This window comes from Loxodonta africana, chromosome 22 (assembly GCF_030014295.1).
Source record: "Loxodonta africana isolate mLoxAfr1 chromosome 22, mLoxAfr1.hap2, whole genome shotgun sequence".
Classification (NCBI taxonomy): domain Eukaryota; kingdom Metazoa; phylum Chordata; class Mammalia; order Proboscidea; family Elephantidae; genus Loxodonta; species Loxodonta africana.
Genome location: NC_087363.1, coordinates 39733303 through 39745657, shown reverse-complemented (window position 1 = coordinate 39745657; position 12355 = coordinate 39733303). Strand labels below are relative to the sequence as shown.

Below are 12355 nucleotides of genomic sequence, written 5' to 3'. Positions count from 1 at the left end.
CAGCTTTAGTTGTACTAGAAGAAGGCAGCTGTTCTTTTGAGTAGGGGGAGAAGTAAGCTTAGTAGTCATTCTGGTTGTTAGCAGTTACCTGGCCTCCTTTGGAGCACCATAGGGAAATTTAAGTCTTGTTAGAACAAGAAGAAAATTGATGCTGTTATCAGTCCGTTAGGTCTCTAACCTCCTCCTTGAATGATACATGTGAGACAAAAATGTGACTAGCACCTGTTCTTTTATCATCCTCCTCATCAACGAAAACAATAAACAGGGATTTTATGCCACCTAGGACACTGCACTAGGCTCTAGGGAGACAAGGAGTTCCTAATATTTTAGGAGCTAGCATTAGTGTAGGAGCCCTGGTGGTGCACTCATTAAGTACTTGGCTGCAAACCAGAAGGTCAGTAGTTCAAACCCTCAAGCCACTCCATGAGAGAAATTTGTGGCAGTTGGCTTCCTTAAAGATTTACGGTCTGGGAAACCATATGGGGCAGTTCTCTACTCTGTCCTATAGAACTGCTGTGAGTCAATCGACTTGACAGCAGTGGGGCAACGTTAGTGTTAGTAGCACGTACACCGTTAAATGAGGCAACTTTTTTAATTGGACTACAGCAAAAGACAAAAATACTGTACATGCTATTGTATACCAATGCTAACATAGCTTAGTTTACATAAAAGAAAAATAAAGCAACTTTTAACATTCAAGTTTAATCTAAAGAATAAAATCTAAATTTTATCAATAGCCAAAAAAGCAAGGCTTTGTTTGACTGGTTTTTAAGAATAACACAACACAAAAAAAATACTTAATGTTTTATTTCATGTGAATTTTTGATGTAAACTCTCTCAAATACTAATGCTTAAAAAATTTATACAGATATAATACTGTAATTTTGTCAACTTCAAATTTATAAGCTTTCTCTTAGTTTTTGTTATTGAATCATTCACAGCTGTTATTAGTCTAGTTGTCTTCTCCTGTTGTTAGGTGCTGTCAAATCGGTTCTGACCCTATGTACAACAGAACTAAACACTACCCAGTCCTGCGCCATCCTCACAATCATTGCTATGTTGGAGCCCGTTGTTGCAGCCACTGCATCAGTCTATCTCATTGAGGGTCTTCCTCTTTTTTGCTGACCCTCTACTTTCCCAAGCATGATGTCCTCGTCCAGGGACTGGTCCCTCCTGATAACATGTCCAAAGTACATGAAGACGAAGTCTCACCATCCTTACATCTAAGGAGTATTCTGGCTGTACTTCTTCCAAGACAGATTTGTTCATTCTTCTGGCAGTGAATGGTATATTCAACATGCTTTGCCAACACCATAATTCAAATGCATCAGTTCTTCTTTTCCTTATTCATTGTCCAGCTTTCGTATGCATATGAGGTGATTGAAAATACTGTGGCTTGGATTAGTTGCATCTTAGTCCTCAAGATGACATCTCTGCTTTGTAATACTTTAAAGAGGTCTTTTGCAGCAGATTTTCCCAATGCAATCAGTCTTGCAATTTTCCCAATGCAATAAGTCAATGCAATAAGATTTCTTGACCGCTGCTTCCATGGGTGTTGATTGTGGATCCAAGTAAAATGAAATTCTTGACAGCTTCAGTCTTTTCTCTGTCGATCATGATGTTGCTTATTGGTCCGGTTGTGAGGATTTTTGTTTTCTTTATGTTGAGGCATAATTCATACTGAAAGTTATATGTAGTCTTTGATCTTCATCAGTAAATACTTCAAATCCTCTTCACTTGCAGCAAGCAAGGTTGTGTCATCTGCATATCGTAGGTTGTTAATGAGCCTTCTTCCAATCCTGATACTGCATTCTTTTCATATAGTCCAGCTTCTGGGATTATTTATTCAGCGTACAGATTAAACAAGCATGGTGAAAGGATACAAGCCAGATACACACCTTTTCTGCTTTTAAACCACACAGTATCCCATTTTTCTGTTCAAACAACCGACTCTTGGTCTATCTACAGGTTTCTCATGGGCACAGTTAAGTGTTCGAAATGTTATCCATAACTTGTTATGATCCCCAGTTGAATTCCCTTGCATAGCCAAGATCCACCTAACAAAAGCAATGATATCCTTCATCCCATGTCCTCTTCTGAATCTGGCTTGGATTTCTGGCAGTTCCCTATCAATGTGCTGCTGCAACTGTTTTTGAATTATCTTCAGCAAGATTTTGCTTGTGAATACTAATGATATTGTTCGATAATTTCTGCACTCTGTTGGATCATCTTTCTTTGGAATGGGTATAAATATGGATCTCTTTCAGTCGATCGGCCAGGTAGTTGTATTCCAAATTTCTTGACATAGACAAGTGAGTGCTTCCAGCATTGCCTCTGTTTGTTGAAACATTTCACTTGGTATTCCATCAGTTCCTGGAGCTTTGTTTTTCACCAATGCCCTCAGTGCAGCTTAGACTTCTTCCTTCATTATCATCAGTTCTTGGTCATAAGCTACCTCCTGGAATGGTTGAACGTTGGCCAAGTCTTTTTGGTACAGTAATTCTGTGTATTCCTTCCATCTTCTTTTGATGCTTCCTGCGTCATTCAATATTTTGCCCATAGAGTCCTTCAGTGTTACAACTTGAGGTTGGAACTATTTCTACAGTTCTTTCAGCTTGAGAATGCTGAGTGTGTTCTTTCCTTTTGGTTTTGTAACTCCAAGTCTTTGTATGTTTCATTCTAATACTTTGTCTTCTCTAGCTGCCCTTTGAAATCTGTTCAGCTCTTTTGCTTCATCATTTCTTCCATTCTCTACATTTAAGAGCAAGTTTCAGAGTCTCTTCTGACATCCATTTGGTCTTTTTTTTCTTCCCTCTCTTAATGACCTTTCACTTTCTTCATGTATGATGTCCTTGATGTCATCTCCACAACTTGTCTGGTCTTTGGTCGTTAGTGTTCGGTGTATCAAATGTATTCTTGAGATGGTCTCTAAATTCAGGTTCGACATATTCAAGGTCATATTTTGGCTCTTGTCGACTTGTTTTAATTTCTTCAGCTTCCACTTGAACTTGCATATGAACAATTGATGGTCTGTTCTGCAGTCAGCCCTTCAGCTTGTTCTGACTGGTGGTATTCAGCTTTTCCGTCATCTCTTTCCACAGTTGTAGTGAATTTGATTCCTGTGTATTCCATCCAGTGAGGTCCACGTGTATAGTCACTGTTTATGTTGTTGAAAAAAGGTATTTGCAATGAAGAAGTCATTGGTCTTGCAAAAATTCTATCATATGCTCTCCAGCATCGTCTCTATCACCAAGGCCATATTTTCCAACTACTGACCCTCCTTCTTTGTTTCCAGCTTTCACATTCCAATCATCAGTAATTATCAATGCATCTTGATTGCATGTTTGATCAATTTCAGACTGCAGAAATTGGTAAAAATCTTCAATGTCTTCATTTTTGGCATTAGTCGGTGTGTGAATTTGAATAATAGTCATATTAACTGGTCTTCCTTGTAGGCATATGGATATTATCCTGTCACTGATAGCATTGTCCTTAGACTAGATCTTGAAATGTCCTTTTTGACAGTGAATGCGACATCATATCTCTTCAATTTGTCATTCTTGGCATAGTAGACCATAGAATTTGCCAATTCAAATTGGCCAATTCCAGTCCATTTCAGCTCACTATCAATCTTTACACATTCCATTTCATTTTTGATGACTTCCAATCTTCGTAGATTCATACTTTGTACATTCCATATTCTGATTATTAATAGATGTTTGCAGCTGTTTCTTCCCATCTTGACTTGTGCCACATCAGCAAATGAAGGTCTCAAGAGCTTAACTCCATCCATGTCATTATGGTCAACTCTATTTTGAGGAGGCAGCTCTTCCCCAGTTGTAAATTGAGTCCCTTCTAACCTTAAGGGCTTGTTTTCCAGTACTATATCAGTGTTCTCCTGCTATCTATAAGGTTTTCATTGGCCAGTTTTTTCAGAAGTAGATCACCAAGTCTTTCTTCCCAGTGCATCTTAGTCTGGAAGTTTGGCTGAAACCTGTCCACCATGGGTGACCCTGCTGGTATTTGAAATACCAGTAGCATAGCTTCCGGCATCACAGCAACACTACAAGCCACCACAGTACAACAAACTGACAGATGAGTGGTGGTGTCTTCTCCTAAATATACTAAAATTGGGGGATTTTTGTGTGTGTGTGAGTAGTATTTAGATACTTTTGGCCAAAGTTAGGTTTCATAAAGTAATGCTAAATAAAGTAAGACTAAACGTCGAAGAGTAGGCTTCTCAAATATTAAACTCTCAGTTTTCCACTGTCATAAACCAGGATACAAGTTAAATAAGCTTTTCATCCTCCTCATTATATAGTCATTCCTAATTCCTCCACAACCACACCCATAGCCCTTATGTCTCCAAAAGTCCAAGGAAAGATGACTTTCTTCTGAACTTCTGTCATCACACAAAGCCTTACATCCTTCAACAGAAGGAGTTGAGTTAGCTTTTACACACGGTGCATAAGAAACATGGTCTTTTACCACTCTTTCTCACTCTTTTTTCTCACTCTATAAAGTTATCAAAGACTATCCCTATAAGAGGGGAAACTGGTGGTTTAGGGGTAAAATTCTCACTTTCCATGCAGGAGACCCGGGTTCAATTCCTGGCCAATAGAACTCATATACAGCCACCACCTACCTATCAGCGAAAGCTTGCATGTTGGTTGTAGTGCTGAACAGGTTTCAGCAGAGCTTCCAGAGTAAGAGGACCCCAACTGATCATGGGCATGGTGCAGGACTGGACGGTGTTTTGTTCAGTTGTGCGGAAGGTTGCCATGAGTCAGGGCCAACTCGAAAGCAGCTTACAACAACAGTATCCTCCTTGGGTGTTCTCCAAAAAGTAGATAGCAATAAAAGTACCCTTGAGATGCAAAGTGCTAATAATTAACTGGTTTACCAATTGCCCTAGGCAAGGTCTAAAGCTCCAATACCTTAATTCCAGTGTAATTCACTGGCATGCTCTTTTATGTATCTTATTATAATATCCTTCAGATTTTAATGTTATAAATAGGACCCTAGGGAATTTTAAGGTCTTAGAGATACTCACATGCATGCCAAAACCCTTATAAATTTTCTGGTAATCACATGCTGTGCATTGGTAATGAAGCCATTATTTAAGCAAATATATTATTTCTGATATCTGTGCATGGTAATTGACCCTCAAAGTTAAATAAAAGATCATTGTTTTAGGTATATTTGGATAATTTTTATGAATATAGTTAAGTGTGAACCCACTAAGGATAGGTACCTTGGTTTATTAATGTATTAATCTCCTATACTTAGAATAATACTGACATTTAGTAGGCATTTGATGAGTATTTGATGAATGGGTGGATGAATGAATGTAAAATAAAATATAATAAGCCCTTTCAGTATCTGAGGACAAAAGAAATGCATGATTAGAATACAAATGAGAATGGCTTCATTTATTTGGCTCAGTTTATTTTGGTCCATTTTTATGTCCATGTGAGTTAGTTGTTTCTTAAATAACCTATGACAAAATATTATAATTACTTTTAATATGAAATCTGATTAAAGAGTCCACATGATATAGGCATTTTGTTGGTAACTTAGGGTGCTTCATAAATTGCTTGATTTGTATATGTTGTCAAGAGTTGACCAACATTTATTGAGCCTGCTATGTGACAGGCTCTATGTTGACCAAACTTATAATTTTGTTTTTTGGCTACTTTTTAACTCTATAAGATGGAGAACACATTTATCTTGTTCATCATTGTGTCCTTAGCACCCAGCTTAATTCCTGCCACATATTATATTGCCAATAAATATTTGTCGTAAATGAATGAAATGTAGTGAATAAGGTAGACTTCTGCTTTTAAGTAACATAGTCTAGGGGGAGAAGGGATGACAGAATGTGATAAGTTTTATAAAAGTAGGTGCTATTAGATTCAGATGCTATAGAATAATTAACTGCTGAAAATAATTGTATGTTTGCATGGCTAAAGCACAGTGTGAGAGCCATTAAAGGCTTAGAAGGCCTAGCTATACAGTAGATAGGCAACTTGAATGGTGTCTGAGAAAAATGAGAATAGAAGTAGCAGTAGGTGAAGAGTACAGAAATTAGTCCCTTTGAGGATAGTTAGAAAGATTGGGTCTGTGTAGTTCCCAAATATAAGAGACTACTGTAGAACTTGAGAACCAGGTAATACTATTGGCTTCAGAAACAAAACTAAGAATATCCCCCAAATAGTTAACATGGTAGAAACTAGCTACATTATAGTTGAGGGAAGGTAGAAAAACAGGAGGAAGAAGGGTATTGAGAGCCACCCCCAATAACCCATAAATATTGAAAAATGATCAATTATTTACTGATATTGCTTTGAAGGGTTAACATATTTCCCCCCTAACTCATACCATACTCCATCCCAATGGTGCCTGATTTATTAAGAGATGTGATTTAGACACTTCGAAGAGTAGAAAGTTGATGAAGGACAATAGAATCCTGGCCTGGGAACTGGAGGTCCTAACGACTGAGACTGTAATTGCAACTCTGTCACCACTGGGCTATTCAGCCTAGAGAATGTACTTGTCATTGTGGGGCCTAGTTTTCTCATCTTATTAATAAAGTGTTGGACTCTAAATAGTTCCTCCCACTCTAAAATAGTATCATCCTGCCAATTTTATCATTTTATAATCTAGCATGATCTTAATAACGTTAAAAAAAAGTATAATCTTAATAACATTTTAATAAAACATACCTTTTCAAAAAGTTAAAGAGTCTCTGGAATCTAAGAGCAAGAATGAGATGATTGTAGGGACTTGAGTGAGATACTGCCCCTTGATAGGAAATAAGGCTGTTTGTCCTCTAGACCCAAACATATCTTGGGACATTGAATAGGAGTATCTATAGGCAGAATGGGGCTTATATTCTTTTCTATTTTATTAAAAAGAAGGAAAGTGCTGTGACTTTAATGATTTATTTTGCTCTATCATAAATTGAACCAAAAATCTGAGATTCAATCATATCCTTAAATATTATGTCATTGTGTCTGGATTACTTTGTAACATAATTAAGTTTCCCAGGATTAAGAGAGAAGGAGCAACCCCTTTATTGAGAATTCAAATTGAATATAGACCTAGTTCTATAATTACTTCAGTCATTTGGACTGTCAAGAAACTTACTTTAACTTGAATTACCTTAATAAAAACCTGTTAATAAAAGGTGTTTTTTTTAATTCTCTTGCTTTAAATAGCCATATAATTGCCCAACTTTCTACTTTGTTCTGTGCCGTTCAGATCTAGTAAGTGTTTTCCCACCAAACTATTGCTCTGTAATTGGCAGGGAAACTTTTACTAGTCCCCTTGAAGGATAACTGGTTATTCAGTGTCCGTTGGCTAGATTATATACATATATTCACTTGGGGAATATCAGGATATATGCAGCTGAGAGAATTATTGCCATCTATACTGCCCTATGTGGGGGCAACTTTTTAAATCCACAAGTCACTGCAATTCTATTAGGCCACTTAATGTGACAAGAGGTGGCTTGCTCCCACATTAGGAGTTTGGCAGAGCTAGCGCTTCTCCTTGCCAAAAAGGGCAAAGGCCTTGAGCAAGAAGCCAGCTTTTTCCTGGTTACAAAACTGACCACAATTCCTCGCCAGTCCATCAGTGTAACTCTATTTTTTCCTGGTAATGCATTCTTCACAGAGAGAACTCTGCATTTTTCATTATAACATGGCATTTATCATTTAAACTTCAACCCATGTTTAAACATCAACTAATGCAACATTGTTACATTTGTTATTGATGGATACACTTGATCGAGTTTTGAAAAAGCAAACCCTGATATATACAATCAAAACCATATCAGGCCCTACCCAAAGCAACCTATAGATACAATGCAATCCCAGTCCAAATTCCAACAACATTCTTTACTGAAACGGAAAAATATATCACCAACTTTATAAGAAAAGGAAAGAGATCCCAAATAGCCAAAGCAATATTGAAGAAGAATAACAAAGTAGGAGGCCTGACACTCACGACCTCAAAACATACTATACAGCCACAGCAACCAAAACCGCCTGGAACTGGATCAATGACAGCAACATAAATCAATGGGACAGAATTGAGAACCCAGAAATAAATTCATCCATCTGTGGGCAGCTGATTTTTGACATGGGGTCAAAGTCCATTGAATGGGATGGAAGTAGTCTCTTTAACAAATGGTTGCTGGCAAAACTAGATATTCATTTGCAGAAAAATGAAACAAGATCCATACTTCACACCATATCAAAAAAAAAAAAAAAAAAAAAACCTCAAAATAAATCAAAGACCTAAATGTTAAAGCCAAAACTATAAAGTTCCTGAAAGAAAACTTGGGGACAAAATTATGAGACCTAACTTTTTTCAGTAACGGATTACCAAACACAACTACAAATGCATGAGCAACAGACGACAAGTTAGATAACTAGAACCTCCTAAAAATTAAATGCTTATGCTCATCAAAAAACTATTAAAAGAGTAAAAAGACAACCTACAGATTGGGAAAAAAAACTTTGGGAATGATATATCTGATAAGGGTCAAATCTCTAAAATATATAGAAAACTTCAGCAACTCAACATCAGAAAGACTAATAGCTTAATTTAAAAATAGGCAAGGGACATGAACAAACACTTCACCAAATAGGACATTCACGTGGCCAACAAACACATGAAAAGTTGTGATCATTAGCCATTAGAGAGATGTGAATCAAAACTACAATGATATATACCCTCTCACCCCTGCAAAAATGGCACTGATCAAAAAATAGAAAACAACAAATGCTGGTGAGGTTGAGGGGAGATTGGAACCTTGCTCCACTGCTAGTGAGATTGTAAATTGGCTCAACCTCTATGGAAAACGGTATGGTGCTTCCTCAAAAATCTAGAAATAGAAATACACTATGATCCAGCAATCCCATTCTAGGCGTATATGCTAAAGAACTAAAACTACTGACACAAACAGACATACACACTCATGGTCCGTGCAGCACTGTTCACAATAGCAAAAAGATGGAACCAACCTAACTGCTCATCAGCCGATGAATGGGTCAACAAACTGTGGTACATACACACAATGGAATACTATACTGCCATAAAGAATAATGACAAGTTCTCAAAATACATTATAACATGGATGACTCTGGAGGACATTATGCTGAGTGAATTAAACCAATCACAAAAGGGCAAATACTGTATCATCTCACTATTATAAAAAGAAAAGAATAGTTACACATACAGTAAGCAACATTCTTTGGTGGTTACCAGGGATGGGAGGGAAAAAGAGGGAGAATCACTTTCTAGATAGTTGATGCTTGTTAGTTTTGGTGATGGGTAAGGTAATACTGAATAAGGATGAAGTCAGCACAACTTGACCAAGGTAAATGATCACACAAAGAAATACACAAGAATAAGGGGTGATTTTGGTAAAAAGCCACAACATATAAAATTTTGCAACAACAGTAGTAACAACCAAAAAAATATGTGCATGGTTACATGTAGATGTGTGTACTTATATATGTATAGGTAAAAACAAAAAACACACCTCTAACCAGAAGGCTGGAGGTTCAAGTTCACCCAGAGATACCTTGGAAGAAAGGCCTAGTGTTCTAAGTCTGAAAGGCCATCCTTTGAGAACTCTGTGGAGCACAGTTCTACTCTGACACGCATGGGGTTAAGTTAGAATCTACTTAACAGCAACTGGTAAAAGTAGTAGAATAAATATCTTAAAAAAAAAACCAAAGAAACCCACTGCCGTTGAGTCGATTCCAACTCACAGCGACCCTATAGGACAGAGTAGAGCTGCCCCTTTGAGCTTCCAAGGAGGACCTGGCGGATTCAAACTGCCGACCTCTTGGTTAAAAACTGTAGCGCCTAACCACTACACCACCAGGGTTTCCATAATAAATATCTTAGGATTATAATATGTTGATAACAAATTTAAAATGAGTGCGTATTTGAATTCAAAAGTTTACTTCAGATAACGTGGCTACAGATTCAACCAGGAATGGACAGCTAGAAAAAAACTTCGTCCAAATGAATTTCTCTGGTATTTCATAACCCAGGGATTTAAAGTCTTCCATTTTAGGAAGCTCTTGAACAATCTCCTTGCTCTGATAATTCTAAATACTGTACAGTTCACACCTCTCACAAGACTCTGAACATGTGGGTTACTGACGAGACAGTGTGGCAATATTTTTCTTGTAATGTACCAAGTCTTGCCAAAGCAGTGAGCAGCATTATGACACCACGTTTTGTCACAGCTGGCTCCCTAACAGGATGGTGCCAGCCAATTCAGGCCTGGTCCTTTCTGTGTTTATTCCCACTTCTCCCAAATATTTGGAAACTGGTGTCTTGATTCACTGGTGTATTCACATGTTTTATTACTGCAAGTCTTTTTCGTTTACCGGATTGATTCTTTGCGAGGAATAGACAAAGTATCATTGTGAATCACAGCGAATCTCTTTTCCGTGCTGGTATGGGTGAAACTCTGGGAGATTCTCTCATTGACCCTGAGAGCTGTTGCTTCAGTGATACACTGTCTGCAAGCACTTCACAAGGTAAAGTCTGTTCTAGAAAGGGCTATTTGGGATATTTTTGGCATTAAGTAAGGGTAAAATTGCTCGTCTAGGTTCAGACTACAGAAAAGTTGTTTTTCAAAGTATATTTATTCTAATACTATCGTGTCTATATTTCAGTACTTTAATGCTTAGTTTTCTGCCCCAATGTTCACTTATAAAGCATATTCAAAACCTTTGGGAGGGGGAAACCTAATAAAATTATTTTTGTGCATGGTTCTTACTTCCTGAATTGTAGGCATTAAAGGCGCATGTATATCCTAAACCAGTCTTATTTGTTTTTATTTCCTGAGTTTGTATACATTTCCCAAAAATACTTAAGGAATTTTTGGAATTTTTGAAGAGTCACTTTCCCCCCATTAGTCTTTTATGCTAGATATTTCTCACAGGGCTTTCTATCCCTCTTCCAGCACTTCTATTCCTCTTAAACCTCTCTGAGTACTTTTCTGTTCTACTTTGAAATCTAGGTATTTGTGTGTACATTTATCTCGCTGAAGAATTGTAAGCACCCGGAGTGTAGGGACCAAGCTATATTCTTTCTTGTGTTTCTTAGGATACCTAGCATAGTGCCTACTCTGTTTTAAAAGCATAGATTGTGGGGACCTTGAAGAACATCCGTTCTAAGAACCTCATTTCACACTTGAAGTAAATGAGTTTCCTAAAAGGTTAAATGCTTATTGTGTGCTAAATAAGATATTACTTCTGCGAGGATATGAAAGATTCAAACAGCGACTTCACTTTTCAGCATTTCTTTCTTAGCCATTGCCAAGTTTAAGTTCTTCATTTCTACAGCTCCTTCTACTGGAGTTTCTTAGGACAGCTTCTTATGTTTTGTATTGTTTCATATTTATTTCTTTGTTTCTATTTGTTTTATTTTTTTTCTCTTCTCATAGGCCTCATGTAAAAATAGATTGTGTTAACTAGTGTGAGTCATGTTTTACACTATAAATGCTAAGGCATTAATGTTAAGTCACCTAATTGTTTAAATGGACGCTTCTATTTTAAGCTTTTGATCTTTATGAAAGCCTAGAACTTTAACATATTAATCACAAATTTTAAAAGCATCATTTTTTTTAATTAAGAAAAAATATTTCCTGAAATACTGTTTCATTTTATTATAATCCTTTGACTCAATGTATATTTCTATCTTGCTGATTTCTATCTTTCTGAGCCTCTTATATAGGACTTTATTTTCATGATGCTGTGTAAAATGATGGTATTCTATTTTTTTGCAAGCCATAAAAATTATTGCTACCTTTCTTCAGTTATTGATTTAGCCTGCATTAGGGCAAAATGTCCTAGCTATTCCATGAAATAATAGCACTTGAATCAAAATGTGATAGTTTTCTCTGTTTGAAAAGAATATCTCTAGAGTGTAATGCAACAAACCTTTTAGGTTCTCTGGAGGCAAGTACAATAGAAGTCCTGTATATTGTAAGGACGGTTATGTGATTCAAATTGGTTTTCTTTCTGTGCTAATCTCTTACTTTTAGTGCCTTGAATTTTCCCTGTTTAATCTCCTCCAAAAGAAGAACCCAGTACTTTTCTTCTTTAAAAAAAGCTATTGTGATAAAATATATATTATAACCAAAAAATGGCTGTTATAATCATTTTAAGTGTGCAATTCAGTGACATTAATTACATTCACCATGTTGTGCGTGGTCATCACTATCTATTTCCAAAAGTTTTTCATCACCCCAAAAAGAAATTCAGTATCCCTTAAGCAATGACTTCCCATTCTCCCCTCCTTCCAACCCCAATAGCCACTA

At 36.9% G+C, this 12355-nt stretch overlaps 1 protein-coding gene across 5 annotated transcripts in view; it reads left to right on the top strand.

Annotated features, from left to right (window-relative positions):
* The window catches only part of PPARG (peroxisome proliferator activated receptor gamma), a 153024-nt gene that overhangs the window by 63636 nt on the left and 77033 nt on the right, over positions 1-12355 (top strand). The window contains exon 1 of one of the 5 annotated variants that reach the window (XM_023547901.2): positions 8268-10568. The exons of 3 other annotated variants lie outside the window; for them this stretch is intronic. In XM_023547901.2, coding sequence (XP_023403669.1) covers positions 10487-10568 — 82 coding nt within the window. In that variant the 5' untranslated portion in view covers positions 8268-10486. Of the gene's footprint in view, positions 1-8267; positions 10569-12355 lie in introns of those variants that run through there. One more of the 5 variants, XM_003409970.4, reaches the window with a different exon arrangement.